Source organism: Sorex araneus, chromosome X (genome assembly GCF_027595985.1).
Source record: "Sorex araneus isolate mSorAra2 chromosome X, mSorAra2.pri, whole genome shotgun sequence".
NCBI classification, from domain to species: Eukaryota; Metazoa; Chordata; class Mammalia; order Eulipotyphla; family Soricidae; genus Sorex; species Sorex araneus.
This window is the reverse complement of record NC_073313.1, coordinates 205,592,813-205,613,893: the sequence shown is the minus strand read 5'-3', so window position 1 is coordinate 205,613,893 and position 21,081 is coordinate 205,592,813. Positions and strand designations below refer to the sequence as shown.

Genomic DNA, 21,081 nt, shown 5'->3' with positions numbered 1-21,081 from the left:
ATTATTTCATATTACAAGATGATCTCTTGAGGGTTTTCTAAAACCTAAAGTATAAAGCTATTTTGTTGATTAACAAAAGGTCTCAGAAAAAAGAGGAGTGTCAAAAAAGCAGATTTACAAAAAATACTGAAAAAAAGGGCTTTGTTCTTGGTTACTACATCATGGGGAATTCATATATTAAAGAAACATTGTGACTATGCTAGTGGATACTACTAAGTATATAATGGTAAAGGAACACAGATGTCTAATGGAAATAACCTTATTTTTAACTTACTGTATGTGCAGCAGCTGACAATGGAGTTCTTTGCACTGGAGTTCTTTTATTGCTACGGTTATCCCACAGCACAATTTGGCCTGAATATGTACCACCAACGACCAGATTTGGATGAAATTTTGCAAATGTAGCAGACATCACAGCTGACTGTAAGTAAGAATTTTGTATTTAAGGTTCAAGTTACTAAAGCCTGACAAATTACTAAAATTAATTTATTATCCCAAACATTTTCTCCTGTATTGTAAGATATTAGATACTATAAAAACAGGTTAATAAATTCATTAAACAATTTACTGTTCTAGGACCGGAGAAACAATACAGCAGGTAAGGTGCTTGCCTTTCACATAGTAGGCCCTCCATGAGACCCGCCAGGAGTGATCCCTGAGTGCAGAGCCAGAAGTAAGCCCTAAACACTGCCAGGTGTGGCCCAAGACCAAAATAAGGAAGAAAATAAAAAGTAGAAAAGAATTGCTTCAGAACAGCTTAAAAGTCAAATGCAATGTGTGTTTACAGAAATATACATAAGCAGTTTATCAAAGTAAGCACAAAATTATCATGAGTACAGTACTTAACCAGAAGACAACTGGCTCTGCATTAGCCTCCATGATCAATGTAATAACAGAATATATACTAGTTGAGACTCAGTTAAGAGTTTTTTACAGAACTGTATGAGGAAGAGATAAGTTATGAAATCAGAAAAGGCTTGCAAATTCTAATCTTCTACTAAATCCACTTTAAAAATCTGCATCTGTTTCCTACTTCAAACATATGTTTCTACTTAAAACTATCTAGTTCCAACTCCTCAGGCCATGTATAAGTAATTCAGTGGGCCAACCGTCTAATTGTATATTCAGCAAATAAGTTCCTGAGAAATTCCCTGTAGAAAAGACATTTTATGAAAGATTCCTTTTATACAATCAATCATAATAACAGAAAATCACAACTGCAAAGGACTTTAGGTGTGATTAAACATTATATGAGATGTCAGAAAAGCTACAAAAGGCAGATCATGTTGAACTGAAAAGTCTTCAGTTTTCTGTTAACATCTGTTTGCAAATATGGGGTGGTTTAGTAAATGCCAATCCAATGAAATCATTATGTTGACAAGTAAAGAAAAAAGGCACTTGTCTACATTCATTAATGAATTCTTAAACTTGGGGAGACTGTTAAGAGACCATCTTACCTGGCAGTGAAACACATACTCAGGGGTAGTTTTTTTGTATTTCATATTCCAAACAAGGGCCACACCGTCAGGTTCATGAGGAGCATCTTCATTGTTATTATAGGAGGCCACAAGTAACTCTGGATACTAGATGCAAAAATCAAGTGGAGGAAAAATGCTCTGCATAAGAACTGTATTACATCCTTAGTTAACTGTCTTTGGGATTATTCTGAAAATACTTAGAATTACACTCACTGGGATATTAACACAATTTAAAATTAAATTTAAATTAGTATCTTAAGAAGTTAGTTATCTAAAATACATATTATAATTTTATTTAAAAGATTTCATGAATAACTGAAATTAGTAAAACTGGATTGTACCATAAGTAAACTGGTAGGTTTTAAAATAGTCTATTTCCAGTATTTTCTTTCAAAGGACACTAGACAAAATTAATATAACAGAACAATCATTTTAAGTGACAAATTTAATTATACCAAGTTACAAAATTAAAGTTATCTATGAATTATAATTAAAAAAATGAGGACACAACATTCAACTGTTATAATTTACCTGAGATGACCAATCCAAACAACTAACAACACGATGTTTTGACCAACGTTCATCAAAAAACTGTCGATTTAATGATAGTTTAGCACCTGCTTGGATCTCTCTACAGAAACAAACAAACCCCAAATGTGGTGTTATAACTTGTCACTCTAAATTTTAAAATAATTTAACATTCTGTAAGTCATAATTTTGGTAATTAAACTTTACCCTTCTTTGTCTTCCAGATCTCTTCCACTGTAGTCAAAGAAGATGTTAATCTGCTCAGAAAGAGCTCTTTCTACAATTCTTGTAGTATGGTCAAAGAAACTTAAAAATTCCTCACAGTGCAAAATTTGCTGCTTCTCTTCTTCAGTCAGCTCATGAGGGGTTGCTGGAAAATAAATGCTTTTTTGAAGTCTGATTCGTGTCAGTCTAATCGTGTCAACTCACACAATTTGGATCAACGAATACCACATCTTCTTCTTCAGCCAGATCCATTTCTTTGATGTACAGCACTTTATTCTATATCAGTATATTGCTAATTAAAAAACTTCTGGAGAAATTAGTGCCTTTTTAAAAGATAAAGGTTATTTTTACCATCACTTTCTTCATCCTTCTGTAAAGTTTTCTCTTCTTCAGGTTCAATAGGTGGTTTAGGAGTTACAACATCATCTTCTTCCTCTTCATCTGGAAAAAAACAAAACCAATAAAGTGAAAATCATTTTTACAAAATAACTGAAAACTATTTTTGAAAGTATCACAACTCTTTAGATAAAACCAAAAGTAAATCATCGTTAAGACAGAGCAGATACAAATGACAAATTATAGGGATTTTATCATAATTAAAAAGTAGAAGCTCTTTGTTTTTATTCATATCTGTGTGACACACACCAGTGTTCACAACCAATTCTATAACTACACACACTGCAATAAAATCTACAGGAAAATAGAATGAATTTCTCAAGAAAAATCTCTAAAGGCTTGTGAGCATTTACCATTTCAGACAGAACAACATGCAACTGCACCATAGTTTTATGTAGCATGCTGACACATTAATGCTGCAGAATGAAGAAAAATCAAATGTCTAAAATAGCCTACAGAGCTTGCTGCTTACTTGTGATCTGAAACCATCAGTGTCTAATGGGTCTTCATAAGGCACAAAGACGGCTTACATTAACTCTCAGGTTGCTATTTGAGAGGCAGATTTTAAAGATAATAGCTATGAGACCACATTTCCCATTCTGTCATTTTAAAATGCAAGTCTCATTATCTATAGTATGATGTGGCAGTAAGTACTGAAAATAATGTTTTCTTATAACATAAAAATATATATTGAGATAATATATAGATAGTACAATGTTTATAATGATTCTTTTTTATTACTAAATGTCCTCATTGCACCAAACCAGGAAGAAACATTAAATCACTTATTTCAAAGTGTTATAGAACACACAAGTCATTGCTACTCTGCTCTTTCACTACAGAGATGGATTTTTATGAAGAAAATGCTTATTTTTATTGCCTAAACAGACGAGGTGTCATTTGTCTATAAGGAAAAGGCAGCAGGCGTCAGTAGCAGAGCGCATCTTAAGTAATGAGAGCCTATTCAATAGGGAGACTTTAGTTCTTGTAGTCGTTTCCCCATGTTCAAAATTATAAAACACACATACATATGACAAACACAAAAGAATGGTAAAAGATGGGAACCAGCTGCCAAGTCATGGTCCCAGCAGCCAGGCCAGCTGACTAGATAGCAACAACCAGATGGCACTGCTGGGACTATGTCTTTCTGCTACAAGGTGGCGATGGGATGGCATAACATTCTTCTGCTTGACTGCTTCCAATCCTGTCTCTTCCCAATGGCGAGCCTGTGCAATTACCCGCACTCCAGGAGGCCTACAGATAAGCCTTTACCCTGCAAACAAAATGCAGCTTGTAGGCCACACCAGCTGCCAAACCACACACATAGTGTTAGATTTGGAGAGTGATGAAAATCTTTCTAACTCTATAGTATAAGCAATAAAAATATAACTGTACCTGTGGGAAAGAAAGCTTTAAATGACACTGTATAATGCACACAATGATACAACCTCCAACTTAATCAAAATGATAATGACGTATGCCAATCCTACATTACTTGAAATTGAGCGATTTTTACGTTCTGACAAGTTTACAGAACTAGGATAAATGGCACGAATGATTTCAATATATGCTCATACTTTTGAACCAAATGGTGAAGGTTAAAATTTTTCCTTTCAAGGGCCTCAATCAGCCACAAAGGAAAACAGTAATCACTGTCTTTTCAGCCAGCCCAACTGCATTTGTCAGCCCTTTCTCCGTCAATGCAGCCAGAGCAATCAACCTGCCAAACATTCAGAATGGAAAAACAATCTGAAAATACAGGGTATAATGCACCTGCCAGTGAAAATGGCCATTTCAAGAAAAGCTAGTGATCTCAGTGACCCCGCTGAGGAGGCGGTAGTGCAAAGGGGAAAGAACACGTAAAAGAATTCTTAGTGATCGCCACTCTCTTGCACATTGACACTTCCTTACAAAGCATGCCAATTATAGCTTTTGTGCTACTTAAAAAAAAAAAAAAGAAAGCTTTTTTTGGGGGGGAGCAAAATAATCACAGAGAAACAGAAAGACGGTACTCCTTTTTAGATGAATTCTCATATACAATAGATTATTAATCTCAAAATAGTATAACTGGTAACAATTCCATACCGTACTACTCAAAGATTAGGATGAAATTCTAAATAAAATCACCTACAGGTGTAATGTAGTAAGAAAGCTTAATTACATTTAACTTGAAAGCTGACTTTCAAAATAGAATATTTCCTTAATCAAAACATTAAGTCTGAGACTATGTATTTCTGTGCTGTGCTATTATGTTGTCCTAATTAATTTTCTTTATTAATTGGGTTCACTATAAGTCTAAAAAAAATAGGGATTTCATCCTGGACAAGTCATTCTTGAACACAGTGAATTATAAATTACAGCTTCCTATCCACATCATATTCTCCTCCCTCAACTTTGTTGCATTATACGGCCTTCTTGATACCATTTCCAGTGACAGGTGTCACGTTGCTGTCATAATGCATATGGTCAGTATTTTAGTGCTAAGTGACCTCATAATCTACATATTTTACAAAAAAAGCTCGTTTACAGACATGTTTCCATTTGGAAATTTAAAATGTAGATGAGTTATCCTAGACAGTGCCCTTTATTTGCTTGCTATATAGGCATTTCCCAAGCATATTTATCCATATAAATTATATTAATTTTACTTCAATGAGAGGTAGCAACTATTTAAATTCATATTTTCAGGTCTAATTTTAGAATCAATGTACATAACTTCCCTCTTGATATGGATTTTATAAGTATGATAATTAAGCCCTATTTATAGAAATTTCAAGGAACACAAAAATGACTGCTGTTCTGAAAAAATGGCAAATGTGATATTTTAAAGTTGGTCTTCAACAATTATCTATGTCAAATATGTGACAAAAGTATCTAATACCAATAGCAGTCTAGGGAATGTTCTTCTGAAATAAACACTTTTCTTAGTATAAACTAATATGCAAGTTTCTAAAGGTCTAGTTATCTGACTAAAAAATGACATAATTCTAAAGATTTTTTAGAGCTAACTCCTATTACATGATAGGCTATATTTTAAAACTAAAAAAAAAAAGACTGCAAGAGCAAGAAAGCTAAAAAATGGGGCTGCCATGTCACATCAATTTTTTTGATGAATATTCATTGCAATATGCTAAGTGGTTAACTCCATGCTTTCTCTGACAAGGAATCTAAGGTTATAAACTGAGCAGTAAAGAATGCATAAAAGTAGCAGTTACTTTTAAAATGACAAATCTCTTGTCAATGAATACTAAGACTAAGTTTAATGAACCATTGAATTTTTACTTTGAGTTAACATCAAAATTGTGATGTATTTTGGTGCGATGGAAAGAAAAGCTGTTCTGTATATTAAACTGCACCTAGAAATAACACCAAAGAATGAAATTCCAGTTGTTGGAATAATCTGTTACAATGGAGTAGGTTAATCAAAGTTAAATCATCTGTGAAATGGGTGGCTTTTGTTAAGTTGAAGGAAGAGTCCTCAGAGCAAGTTTTCTTATCTATGTCATATTACATTTAAAAGACATCTAAACTAAGACTAGGCAACAAAATACAATTTGAATTATTTTAAAACATCTAACAGATTAAAAGGGTAATATGCAAGATATCTGAAAAACCTAAGAAATGATACTTCTCATAATTAATTCTTATTATGAAATGAAAATCAAATCCCAGCATTATTGCATTAATATATTTGTTGTTTTTAATTTGCTACAAATGCAGTTCCCATGTGAATTTGGGAGAAAAATAAGAAAAGAATAATTCCATACACCATTTGCTTTGGCACAATTTGTCCTCCTACATGGTCCTTTTTATAATATAAAAAAATTCATATTTTATTTAGAGTACTGGCAGCATTTACGTAGATTCTGTTACCTATGATCTCAGAAGTATTACATCTTTCTGAGGTCATAAGTTTAAGAACAAATGCTTCAATTTGAAATCATATCTAGGTTCAAAGATTCATAGATTCTGAGGGCTAAAACTAGTTCATTAAATGTGTTATGTATTCCAAAATGTCCTTTAAAATTCATTCTGGGGCTGGAGAGACAGCAGCTGACCTGGGTTCAATTACTGGCACCACACAAGATCCCCCGAGCTATCAGGAGTGATCCCTCAGCACAGAGCAAGGAGTAAGCCCTAAGATCTACTGGGTGTGGCCCCAAAGCCAAAATAAAATAAAAATATAAAGTTTATTTTAGACAAAAAGTTTCACAAACTTAAATGTACTTAGGAAAGATGGATTGAAGATATTAAGATCATACAACTAAAAATTAAGACCTAGTCACATAAAGTGTTTTATACATTATGAAAGTTAGACATGTATCTAAGAAAAAATTTCGGGCTACTAAACCAATACTAAAAATTGTTACAAAGCCGCACACAGATAAACGAGTGGAAAAATATGAGGAAAATAGCACCTCACTGGAAATCAAAAGCCAGGTTACTATCATAGCCCTAGTATGCTCTTGCACTGTGTTTATGGACTCACCAATTAACTTCCCTGGTACTCAGTTTCCTCAGATATAAACAAACTGATTAGATTTGATGATTCCTTTAGAATTTCTTCCTCCCTTAAAAATCTGCCTCTAAAAAAACAGTAACAACAAAACCCAGATTGAAAAAATGGCTAAGAAAAATTAATGCTTTTTGTAAGAGTTAAAAACTTTTAAAGGTAAAGGAAGAAAGCAACTTTTCCTGCAGTAGATCTGTGGGTACTCTGCTCCTGCCATAAGATGCTTTTTGCCTGCAGAGAGAAAAATTGACTGAGGTCACATGGTCCTAGTCAATTTCACTCCCAGTAGGTAAGACAGTACTTTAAGACAGAAAAGCACCTGAGTTCAGAGACAGTACTACCAACCTATACTGTAAACTTGAAAGGGAGAAGATAACTAGAATTAGAGAAGAGAAATAGAAGGCAGAATAAAAACTACAGCTTAAAAACAGGTTCAGCCATTAAAAAAAAAGGGGGGGAAAGGAAGAGTTAAATCTGCGACCAATTTTTACCTTCAATTTGGTAACTCTTATTACTTCTGCACTGATTACACTGCCTACCCAAGTTTAATTTACTGTCCTTTACACTCAAGAGTGTCATTTCAGCAATTCTGTCTCATGGTGAGTTTTGGAATTTGTTATGTAATTCTTAAACTGGAGCCAACCCGGCTAAGTTTGAAAAACACTGGATTAAAGCAATGTATAAGTATAGTTAAGTACAAATATTTTCAATATAAAAACCTTAATTTCAGGGTTCCTTTTCTTTCCCTCTTTCTAAAACTTTCACAAATTATGAAAGGAAGCAATGTAACAACCCAAGACATTAATATAATTGTAAGTGATGCAGAAAGGAAATGATCTCATTTTTATTTTTAGATCTCATTTTTATAAATAGTTTCAAAGACTAAGGATGCATCCCTCCTTACGTATAGGAACACATCTGTCATTCTCCTTCATTTGAAAACAAAAACAAAGGATAATCTAGTGTCTTCATATATAGCAAACATAAAAAATGTGTAGAATCAGTGAATAATTCAGGTGTTTAATAAATTATAAAAATCTAAAAGCTGAGAGAGAGTAAAATCCGAGGATGCAAATGAATTCTGGACTGATTCCCTGTACTACACAGTACCCTGATCATCCCCTGGTAAAAAGTTGGAGGCTCCTAGGCACTCATCAGGTGTAGCCCTGAAGGCCTGCAGTATCTCTGGTACCCCAGTGGCCAAGATGCATTACATCCCCGGGCTCTTACACTGAACCCCTAGTTGGCCAGGAATCAGCAGCAGGGGCTCAGGTGTCCTGAACACCACTTGGGAAACGCCACCCGAAATAACTACAATTATAAAAATCTAGATTCACACAGGAAAAGTTAAAGGGTAAGAGTGATGTAGATACACCTATTAGAGAGCGGGCTCAGCTTATGTAGCTTGTCATTTCTACCTTCTTATCAATGAAAATAAGAAAAAAACCTATTTAACACTACAGAAGATCAGAGCCATTCATTTCTTGTAGGTTATCAGTATAGAAAAAAAACTTGGATACAGAGGGGCTGGAGCAATGGCACAGCGGGTAGGGCTGTTTGTCTTGCACGTGACCGACCCGGGTTCGAATCCCAGCATCCCATATTGTCCCTTGAGCACTACCAGGAGTGATTCCTGAGTGCAGAGTCAGGAGTAACCCAAAAAGCAAAGTAAATAAATAAATAAATAAAAATTGGATGCAGATAAATTAGCTAACTAGATCATGCTACATGTAACTTTTACAAACTAATAAACTTTGTACCTCTTGATCAACATTTTTAAATGAAATAGAGGGAGAGGAAAGGTACTGTTTGATGAAACTTCTGTTTTAGTTATATATCTGTATCTGTTTGTTTGTACTGAATTGTAACTAATTCCTTCTTTTTATTTTTTTTAGTTGGGGGGAGAGAGGTTGGGCCACACTCAACAATTCTCAGGGCTTACTCTTGGCTCTGTGCTCAGAGATCATTCGTTGCAGGGCTTGGAGGACCATATATAATTCTGGGTATCGAACCCGAGTCAGCTGCAAGCTCCATATCCACCGTACTAGTTCCCTATCCCAAATTTAATTTCTTACTATAGTTTACAAGAAAAATAAAATCACTGCTTTAATGGCAACACAAGACATAAAATATAACTTGGAATCAGAGTTGCTTTAGAATCTTAGCTATTAGAATCTGACCCCTCAATTTCTTCATGTACAACTAGAACAAATGTCTTAATTCAAGAGTTTTGGTGAAAGGATTAGTTAATATAACTGTCTCACACTATATCTTATATGTAGTATGCACTCTCTGCTGTCAAAATTTTTCAAATACCAATTTAAAAGTAAAGTCTGAAGAACTGTTAGAAATACTAAAATAAATTATCTGAAATATGCTAATATATCTGAAAAAGGTTGATTTTGTTCATAAGTTAGGGATAAAGAAAATTAGAGGGCTGGAGTGATAGTACAGCAAGTAGGGCATTTTGTCCTGCAGGCGACTGAACCATGTTCGATCCCTGGCAACCCATATGGTCCCCCAGGGACCACCAGGAGTAATTCCTGAGTGGAGAGCCAAGAGTAACCCCCGAGCATCACTGGGTATGACCCAAAAAGCCCCAAAGCCCCAAAACTAAACCAAAACCAAAAAAATCAAATTGCAAATAACCTCAAAGGTAGTAAAAGCTAGCAGGTTCACATTTTTAAATTTTGGACTGGAGCGATAGCACAGCAGGTAGGGCGTCTGCCTTGCACGAGGCCGACCTGAGTTGATTCCTCCCTCCCTCTTTGAGAGCCCGGCAAGCTACAGAGAGTATTCTGCCTGCACAGCAGAGCCTGGCAAGCTATCTGTGGCATATTTGAGAAGCCAAAAACAGTAACAAGTCTCACAATGAAGACGTTACTGGTGCCTGCTCGAACAAATCGATGAACAACGGGATGATAGTGCTACAGTGCTTAAAATTTATATGCAACTTAAAAAACAGTAATGCGAATTTGGGGCCAGAGGTAATTTAAAGGTTAGGACACATGTGCACATAATCTGGATTTGATCCAGGGCATTGCATGGTCTACCAAGCATCATTATGACCCTCGAGAACCCCAAGTATTGCCAGGGTGACTCTGGTTATTCTCAGCACTACAGGGCCTGACCAATACCTCATCCTTTAGCACTGATCCACTAAACTGACCACATATTGCTGGGAGTGGCCCACCAGTTCCCAAAGGCAAAACAAACAAAAAGCAAATTTCAAATATGATCTAAAACTGTGCATATGGATTATAGACACACACACAGTCTTTGAAAGAATATAAATATGATGAAGCAACATGGCTATACATGATGGTATCAAAAATATTTCCTCTTTACAGACTTTCTGTACTTTTCCAGTTATCTGTGGTATACTACTATAATAATTAGGAAACATTTTTAAAAGTCTCACAAATTTAATATAATTATAGGTATAATAGGCATTACCCAAAATAGCCTCAGGACACTTTGTATTTCAAACAATCCAAAATGCATTTCCTAAGTATGACGATATAACTAAAGATAAATCTCCACATCATTAGAAGAAAAAATATCTAATTTATTTTTAAATTAGCCATAGTACCTTCATTTAGGTTGTTATGCTTAATTTCCAAGTGTACAGATTTAGTTGATGTGCTACCAAAAAATATAGACATTATGATACTTGAAATAATATGCTAGTTCTTATTTTTTTTTCCCCAAGTTGTCTCAAATAAGTTTACTATGGTAACTTTTTCTGAGAAGATGAGGATTCTGCACCTAGAGAAAGTTATCTTACCAAACAACAGAGAAGCAATAGCAAGAAAAAAAAAAGTATGCAGAAAAATAAACATTTACATGGGCAGTAAAAAATACCTGCATATATGCAAGAGAGATAGTACGGGAAAATGATATTATATCTGCTTCCCTGAGCACTGCCAGAAATGGTCCCTGAGCATTGCTGATAATGCCCTAGGCCCCAAATAATGAATAAAAATGCTACCCTTATTTGTCAAATATTTCCTATCTTAATTGTATACATAATGCCAATATCCAGAAGCAAAACAAAAATCAAAGGAAAAAGTTAAAGCATTGGGGCTGGAGCGATAGCACAGCGGGTAGGGCGTTTGCCTTGCACTCGGCCGACCCGGGTTCTAATCCCAGCATCCCATATGGTCCCTTGAGCACCGCCAAGGGTAATTCCTGAGTGAAGAGCCAGGAGTAACCCCTGTGCATCGCCGGGTGTGACCCAAAAAAAAAAAAAAAAGTTAAAGCATTTATTCCTATACTATTAGAGGAAGGAAGTATATAATATAATAAAATTACAAATTGCACTGCAGAGATACCTCACTGGCTCAGTGCACTCTTTGAATAAAAGAGGCCTGGGTTTGATACCAGCATATCACATCATCCCCCAAGTACCATGAGAAGTAGCCCTAGAGCATCACCAAGTATGGCCCAAACACCAAAACAGAAAAGTGCAAGTGTTTCATCAAAGTATAGCCCTAGCATATGTAACATTCTATAGTCCATCCCTACACCATGTGTGAAAACCTCACTCCCAGCACACTGGGGGGATGGTCCCTATTTTAAAAAATTATATGTGATGTCAAATGATTTGACTACTAAGTACCAAAACAAATACTTGGACACATTTGTATTCCTCATTTTCTTGAGGTACATTTCAATTAATAATAGCTTTGATAATAGCTAGGAATTTAAAGAACACCCTCCCTCCCTCCCTCCCTCCTTCTCTCCAAGATCTGATCATAGCTAGGGACTTAAAGGATTTCGCTCTCTCCCTCCCTCTCTTCCTTGTATCACCACACCCTGCAGTGTTCAGTTCAGGTCTTACAACTGGCTCTGCACTCAGAGATCACTCCTGGTGGGGTTCAGGGGACCACAGTGATGCCAGAGATCAAACCAACGTCAGCCGTGTGCAATCCAAGTGCCTTAACTGCTGTACACTCTCTTTGCCCTCCCCCTATCCTCTCAGCTATATTTCTGGGCTTTCTGCAATTAAGATTACTTTTGTCCCTTTCCCCCTTGAAAAGTGGGGTGGGGGCTTCCCAGTGATGCTTAGGATCTGGGGGCCACTTCTAGTAACAATCAGATCATGGTGTGGAGCTGAGGGTTCAATGCTTCAAACCTATGATATGAGCTAAGTCCAGTGGTTCTGGGAATAATCAGAGCCACGTGAGATACCAGGGACTGAACTTAGGGTCTCTGATGCTAGGCAAGTACTCCATCACTTTGAGCTTCCATTTCTATTTCTCCTAATAGAGAAAGGTGGTAATTGAAAACTGAAAAACTTAAAAAAAAATTATAAAGTCTTTGCACTTGCTATTCTATAATTATATAGGAGTAAACTTTCTGGCTAAGGAGGAAAATGTTCTTTATGCACAAACTGTTAAAGAGTAATTTATTATAGACTTGTAATTAAAAACCAACTACTCTATCAACCATAACTCACTGATGGTAAATCCTGACATAACCAGAAATATAGTTATTTATGGGTTAGTTATCCTTTTACTTGAATAATCAAATTATTTGCTGCTGAAATAGTAATATCTAAGATACTTTTTGTGTATTTAAATATGACAAGCCTTATTATTTGTTTGAAATCTGAAAAACTTGAATTTTAATGATTCTAAAAGTTTTGTATAAGAAGCCACTCATTTGTAGTAAGGATTTCATGTAAACCTCTTTTACATGTAACATAAATTTATTAGTCTCACTGGGAAAAATAAAAACTATCACATTAACTCGATGCTTAACCATTAGCTATCTAATGAGATTTAAAAAATTAAGGCCCAATATGAAAATGGTAGCTTCTTCTGATTTAAGAATCAAGAGGCTCCAGTTTTAATATCATGTCCACGTATACGCCTCTCCACTAAAAAACAAGTCAAAGGCTGCCATATAATCAAGATAGTAAAGTTCTCTTAAAAGAGAAAGTTTAAGAACTGAATCTCTATTTGTTCCTTAATATAAGCAATAATGACAGTTTATTATTATATGGTCTACAAAAAAATGCTTAATAGGAGTTCCCCTTATCCTGGGGGGATATATTCTAAGACCCACCTGAAATCAAAGACAGTAACACACCTTATGTAGTTTCTCCCCAAATATAGTTATTATTAATTTCAATTATAAATTAGACATAGTACAAGATGAATTTATTAATAAAATAAAATAGCTATTATACACTGTAATGTATGCTATCTGAATGTGGTCTGACTCTTAAAATATCTAATTATTCAAATAATTCTATCTAATTATTCAAATCATGACAGAATACAGGTAAATAAAACAAAAAAAAAGTAAAAACACAGATAAAGAAAGCCTGGTATATGATTTTTATTTACTGTGGGATACACTCTCTTTGGGGTGGGGGGGAATTATGCTTATGGATACAGACATACAATACTTCTAAGGTTTTCTGCCTTGATGATGATATAAATGACAAAATGAAGATTGAAAGACATAATCACATGAATATAATTTTAGGCTGATACCTTTACTTATGGACTGGAGCGATAGCACAGTGGGTAGGGTGTTTGTGAACGTGGCCGACCTGAGTTCGATTCCTCCGTCCCTCTCAGAAAGCCTGTAAGCTATCGAGATTATCCCACTGGCACAGCAGAGCCTGGCAAGCTACCCACAGTGTATTTGATATGCCAAAAACAGTAACAATGTTACTCACAATGGAGACATTACTGGCGCCTGCTTGAGCAAATCAATGAACAATGGGATGACAGTGCTACAGTGCTACCTTTACTTCTTTTTTTTTTTTTTTTTTTGCTTTTTGGGTCACACCTGGCGATGCACAGGGGTCACTCCTGGCTCTGCACTCGGGAATTACCCCTGGCGGTGCTCAGGGGACTATATGGGATGCTGGGAATCGAACCCCGGTCGGCCTTGTGCAAGGCAAACGTCCTACCCACTGTGCTATCACTCCAGCCCCGTACCTTTACTTATTCCTAAATATTCAAACTCTATTAAAAACCCCAAAAGCCTTTAAGTGTTAGCTTTATGTTTCCCTAAAAAAAGAAATCATTCAAGTAGTCAAAACAAAACAGAAAAGAATTAATTTATTTTATATAAGACTTATGACTTCCTATTAAGGAACAATATTCACTTACCTTCTTTGGGTTGAGCCATAACTGGAGTTTGAGTTTCCTTTGTATATGTTACAATTTCTCGGGGAGGAAAGTCAACTTGTGTAACTTTAGCCATTCCAAGTTTAATAGGTCCTCTTCTAAAAAAAGTGAACACATATGATTTTAAATATAACAAATGATATAACTATAAAAAACATTATTTTGAAAATAACTAAACACTGCTTATCCAAAATTATATTTTAAATCCATTATATTTATAAAATTTTAGATGGCAATGCATTGATTTTATTAACAAAAGATTAGAAAATAGGAAAAACAAAGATACTTCTAAATCATTCAAGATGCTTTTCACTTTAAAAAGGCAAGTAATTTAATATCTTACAATAAATGCAGGGCACTAGAAGAGTTGAGAGGAAGGAAATCTCAGAGTAGCTCAGAATAAAGTTGGTTTCAGAACTATATGTAGCAAGAATGATTCTAGACTTTTTTTTGAGAAGTCAGGAATATAAATCTTCTCAGATGGCATGCATTTTAGATCCCGTCACCATTTCAGACTTTTGAGACTGAAAAATCAATTTTTTTAAAGCATTTTCTTTTACTTAGTTTTTGCTGAAAATGATATGCAGTCAACGTAGATTTTAAAGTGAAATATTTAACATCTCAAATCTCTCTATCTGCATGGTTAATACTGTCTTGACTGATACATGGAAAAAGTACGGTGCAAATATTTTATACTTTCATCACAGAGCTCCTGAATATCATAAAACTACTAAAGTCACTTTAAATTGAGGAAATATGTGTGTGTACATATTATATATACATACATATGTGTGTATATGTAAACACACACACATGTATGTATATATATTAGAATTAGTTGAAAGTCATGCCTGAGAAAAAGGACTAGGATAAAAGTATATTTTATTAAATCTCTGAGGGATCTTTTCTTGGTTATTATATTAAATGTCTAAATTCTAAAATGAAGTCTGCTTCTAAACTCCCAAAGAAACTGTCAATTCTAAAGCTGTTTTAAAAGGATATCTAATAAAAACACTGCTAAAAGGTCCAGAATATCAAGAAAGGTATCTGACATATAAAAAAATCACTACTAATTTAATTTTTTCACATAAATACACATATATCTATAAAACATAGAACATTCTCAAAATCCTGTACAAAAAAGTATAATAAAATTAGTACATTTAAAAATTTTTTCTACTGTGGTCCATAATGAATCTTTAATACGTTTATATTTGAGGACTACTTCAGCCTTTCAAAAAAGGCATAATAAAAGAATTAAATTGAAAAATGTAAATACAATTGAATTAATCTAGCATTCTAGGAATGAAGGTTGAAGTAAGAACTTCATGTTTTAATCCTTAAGTTATAAAATTAAAGTTTATTCACATCTGGATAAAATGGTCACACCAACAGCAAAAAGGAACAAATTACTAATTTTAAGCACATATATAATTTAATAGATTAAAATCACAGTACTAAACAAACACAATATTCTAAGATTACAAGGCAAAGGGGTAGGGAGGTAATACCTCACTTATCCAAAAAATGTTTTTTCTAAGAATAAGGAAGCAATGAGAGATAGGAGGAAATTCAAGGCAACAGCAAGGCCTTCCAGTTATATGAAGTGCTATACTTTTTTCACTAAAGTTTATGTTTACTTTAGACATGACTACAAAAGAAATTGGTCATGTTTTTTGAAGATTCAATTTATAAATGGAAAAAGGGCTGTCTGACAATTGGCGGCAGCAAACATTTAAAATTTACATGGAAGCCTAGAAAAAATTAATGAGGAAGAATAAATTAGTCACCAGGAATCTGGGGCCATCATGTTGAGAACAGCTGCTCTCAAAACTTTAGAAATCATTAGCACGGTTTGTTTTGTGTTTTCTGCTATTTGGGTCACACCCGGCGATGCACAGGGGTTACTCCTGGCTCATGCACTCAGGAATTACTCCTGGTGGTGCTCGGGGGACCATATGGGATGCTGGGAACCGAACCCGGGTCGGCCATGTGCAAGGCAAATGTCCTACCCACTGTGCTATCGCTCCGGTCCCTTGTTAGCAAGTTTTAACTTAGAAAAATAAAATAACTTTCTTATTATGAAACCCAGGAAAGGCTCTTAAAAAAAACCTACAAAAGGTCTGATTACATGTGGAATACATATTAGAAAATGTACTAGGAAGTTTATAATACTTCTTAGAAATCCTTACAACAAAAATACTAAGAGAAATTTGGATACTTAAATAAGTAGGCTAAGAATTTCTAGAAAATCGGATACACATTTTCTCACTGAAGGCAGGCAGAGAGGATAAATGAGGTGTCACAATGAAACACATATGATTTTTTAATTATATACTGCATATTAGAAATTTAAGCAAAATGAAATTAGAACATTTTCACAAATAATCAAGTTAATTACAAAAGAGGGAAGGTAATAAATCTATTCAATACCCCAAATCGGAATCTGAGTGAAGCTGAAGAACTGATGGATCTGTATCCCAATGCAGCGTCCTAAACGGTTGTAGGACAACCATGAAGCATTAGCGAAAAAGGCCATAAGTTAGTCAAGCAAATACATTTTGTGAATAGCTAAAGCTAACATACTGTTCACAATTAAAAATGACATGTTAGGATTAGTATGGAAAAAACTGTACCACTGAATGCTCTAGTGCATGCAATAAGTGTAAAGGGTTCAAGATACCATACACCCAGAATAGTTAAAAGACAGTCTTTTCAGACTGGGGAAGCTAATATTGCATAATAAAATGGATAAGAACATAAGAGAGCCAACAACCCAAACAAATTACTGTTTTTGAAAGGTAATTAATAAGTAAGCAATAAAAATAGCTTTAAAATTAAGCTTCCTAATGAAAAAAAAATTAGTAAAAACATCTTAGTTAAACATGAAATCTTGCCCAAAGCATTAAACATGTGTAGGAAATTGTCATATTGGTAAAGGAAATGAGTCAACACATAAGCCTTTCGGTAAGAAAACCAAAGACAATTCCACTGGGATACAAAATAGCTAGAGTTTCCCAAATGTGACCCTTCTGTAATTTATGGGTTAAGCACTGCCTTGGGCTTACATGTCATCTGCCTTAGAAAGTAACTAAAGATTTCTGTCTCTAAGGAAAAAATAGAATTTTCCCAGAGAAAAATATTTTATATTCAAAAGATTTCCCCAAATTAAACTTTTGAAGATTATCAATTTTAAATAATAAATACTCAGTAGTGTTTTAGCCTTGCCTAATGGTTAAATAGCTTACACAGGATGGTTAACACTTACATCACATCTAGTCACCACTAGAACAAAAGATACTTTAGCCCAACGGAATTGTTTTATATATATATATATATATATATTTATAGAATATACTCTTCATATATATTATACAATTAAAACTGCTGAAATAAGCAAATGTTTTTTATATTTTACTTGTCTATAAATGTATCAATAAAAACAATTAGATTAATTGAACTAGAGAAAACCTTTACAAAAAAAAAAATACAAAGAAAGAGCCACAGTGAAGATTTGCTTTGTACTGAGCAATCAACAGTAACAAACTTAGGCCTTGTTAGCAGAAGGGTTTCAGTTCTACACCCTCCAAGCAATGTTCTGTCCAGTCTTTACAGTATGAGAGCCCTATCTGTTACCAATGACACAGAGCTCCTTGTGGAGGATGTCATTTCAGTCTAAAACCAAATAAGACTTTACCTCAAAATACAGGCAGTACTGAAAGCAGACTATAGAATATGTAAGGCTCTACCAAGGGAATGTACTGGCAACATAAGGTTAAATTCCAGTATAATCCAAAAGCCTGAGAGATAAACTCATCAAAAACAGGACAAAGAAAGAAAAAGGAACTAACACATGAATTATCCAATTGAAAACCTGCTATCTAAAGTTTAAGAAACAGAAGTGACTGAGAAAGTGAGTTAGAAACTAAGGAAATGCAATCTCCTAGTCTGCAAAGTCAAAGAAATACTTTTTTCAAGTGGCTTTTATTGGGGGTGGTGGTGGGCACGGGAGGGGGGTTGGGGCATACCAAGCAGAGCTCAGGGCTTGCTTATTCCTGCAGTGCTCTGTGCTCGGGGTTGGACCTGGTGCTGCTCGGAGGACCATATGTGGTGCCAGGGATGGAATCAGGGCCAGCAGCAGGCAAGGCAAGCACTTTACCCCTGCTGCTGCAATCTCTCTCCGGTCTTCTCATGATCTTCTATATCATAAGTCATAAGTTACGCTCAGGTGCAAGAGGAAGTTCTGGCTTTTAGTGATTCAGACATATTTCAATATCTTATTCTGTAATGTCTACATAGGTTTTCCTTTTCCCCAAGAGTGCTAATCTTACACAGAGTCAGCTAACAGAATGAAGTTATGTGATGTCTACATAGGTTTTCCTTTTCCCCAAGAGTGCTAATCTTACACAGAGTCAGCTAACAGAATGAAGTTATGTGTTGGATCAGTAGGTCAAACATCTTTATGTGTTTTCCTGTGGTATTTCTTTCTATTCTTTGTCATCTTACACAGTCAAGTTCATACTATTCATTTTTATGTTTAGAATTTTTTAAAAAAAACTATATATTTAGAAAGGTGATCACTTTACTGCCAAAGAATACCAATATAAGAGATGATACCAAATAGTACTAATATTAATATATTGATAATATCTCAATAATGGAATCAAAGAAGACTTGGAGGAATAGTTTTTCACTCTTGGTGTGTTTAAATATGAATACCTATAAATGAACATACTCAGCAATCCTGAAAATGTCTGTACTCTCAAAGGTGACAATGAACATCGATTTAGAAGATACAGGGTTACCTCATGCAAAAGAAGATACTTTCTTTTCTATTGTGCTGATGAGAAAGGAATTTTAAATTCACTTGCTAATAAGAGAAAGTATCCTTAGAGACATTACAATGTTTTGTCTTGCAGCATGTTAAAAATCTAAACAAAATTCCCATACTTTAAATAAAAGCACAATATCTTCAAAGGTCTTCAATAAAATTATTATCTTTAAAGTAATGACACTGGCCAGAGTGATAGCTCATTGGGCTGGCGTGCATGCTTTTCATGCAGAAGGCTAGGATTCCTTCCATGGCACTGTATGGATCACCAAGCACCACCAGGCGTGACCCCAGGCAATGAGCTGGAAGTAGGCCCTAAGCACTGCCAAGTTGGCCCCTGTCCCAATAAACTAATAATCTATGTTATTAAAAATCTTTATTAGAAGTTTTTAGTCAGTTCCACAAAGGCAAGGGCCATGGAAATTACTTTCAATAGTCACCTATAGTACTCAACATGAAAATGGCATTTTGAAGAATACGCAACCTATATTTAAATACTTTTAAAAAAGATTTATTCTCTGGCTAGGGACATAAGTCAAAGGGCTGGGGAGAATGCCTGACATGAAGTATATGAGCTTCAACTCCAAAAGAGCCCTGGTGGCCTCCAGCACCCCTGGGTCCAACTGGAGCCTGTGGTCAAGCTGAGTATCACTGGGTGAAGCCCCATGGCCTGCTGTGTGGGAAGCCCCTGACCAAAGGAAAGGTATTTACAGAATGAATTTTCTAATGGTACCCTAATAGTCTCTAGGTTTCCTAATGAAACTTAGGAGCTTTAACTCACATTAATTAAAAATAAAAACGAGTGTTACAGTACTTCTGAAATCAAACTTGCTGACTTTGGATGAAAGTAAGTTTTCACTCCCATTCAAAATTCAGATCACTAGGCCAGATAAACAGCACAGGCCTTGCATGTGGCTAGCCCAGGGTTAATCCCAGAACCTGTACTGTCGCCTAAGCATTGCCAGGGGTGAAGCCTAAGCATAGAACCATAAGCAGCCCCTGAGAACTTCCTGGGGTGGCCCAACCGTTCTCCCTGCCCCCAAATCAACAAAATCCAGAGCATTTTAGAATAAGCAGTATCTACATAAAAATGTGTAATATCAAATAAATTTCGTGTTAATTTTTTTTTAATATGGGGGAATGATTTTACTATGGCAATGTTGCAGAAAGGAAAACAGTGTTTAGCAAAGCAATACTAACCCATTAGTACTAAAAAATTGAGGCTGGAAAGATAGTACAGAGATTAAGGTGCCTCCAAGCCTGGTCTGAGCCCACACCATATGGTCCCTCAAGCTTCACCAGGTGCAGTCCTAGAGGTCCCCAAGCGTCACTAAGTGCGAAGCTCTGGAGGTCCCCTCCGAACACCATCTGGGTGCCCAGGTAATTATTGTCACTGCAGGGCCCATCGTGTAGAAGCAAATTCAGCCTTAAAATGAATTCATACTACATAAATTTAGTCTCAATCCATAATAAATACTATTTTACAAGTTTTTAAGTGTTTTGGTTTGTCTCAAATAACAGTTATAACATTTACCTTCAGTAAAAAATATAGTTTAGAATTGCAATTTTGGCTCTATGTACAGGACAGTTTTATAAAGCACATATCATATCCAAGATGGTGAATGTCTTAGTACTGACTTTTGGGGTTAGATTATCTAGCTTACTACTTCTTTTTTCTTATCTTTTAAATACCCAATAACTATTTCTAACTTCAATCAGAGAGGTTCAGGCAGAAAAAAAAAATAACATTTTAGTTTAGGGGCCAGAGAGATTGCTCAAAGGGCTGGAGCATAAGCTTTGAATGTAGGAGCTTAAAATTCAGTCTCCCTCAACAGTCTCCCAAGCACTGCCAGGAGTGATGCCCCATGCTGGGAAAACATTTTGTTGGGGGCTACAACCAGCAATGCTCAGGGCTTACTCCTGGAGGTGCTCAGGGACCATAAGCAGTGCCTGGAATCA

General features: G+C 35.3%; 1 protein-coding gene across 9 annotated transcripts in view; it reads right to left on the bottom strand.

Annotated features, from left to right (window-relative positions):
- DYNC1I2 (dynein cytoplasmic 1 intermediate chain 2) overlaps positions 1-21,081 on the bottom strand; it is a 56,580-nt gene that overhangs the window by 15,922 nt on the left and 19,577 nt on the right. For 6 of the 9 annotated variants that reach the window (XM_055121963.1, XM_055121970.1, XM_055121962.1 and 3 more), the window contains 7 exons: positions 16,725-16,784; positions 14,274-14,389; positions 2,583-2,672; positions 2,214-2,376; positions 2,010-2,109; positions 1,458-1,583; positions 275-421 (listed from right to left, as the gene is read on the bottom strand). In XM_055121963.1, the coding sequence (XP_054977938.1) occupies positions 275-421; positions 1,458-1,583; positions 2,010-2,109; positions 2,214-2,376; positions 2,583-2,672; positions 14,274-14,389; positions 16,725-16,784 (802 nt within the window). The remainder of the gene's footprint in view (positions 1-274; positions 422-1,457; positions 1,584-2,009; positions 2,110-2,213; positions 2,377-2,582; positions 2,673-14,273; positions 14,390-16,724; positions 16,785-21,081) is intronic. The other 3 variants (XM_055121967.1, XM_055121968.1, XM_055121969.1) reach the window with 1 other exon arrangement.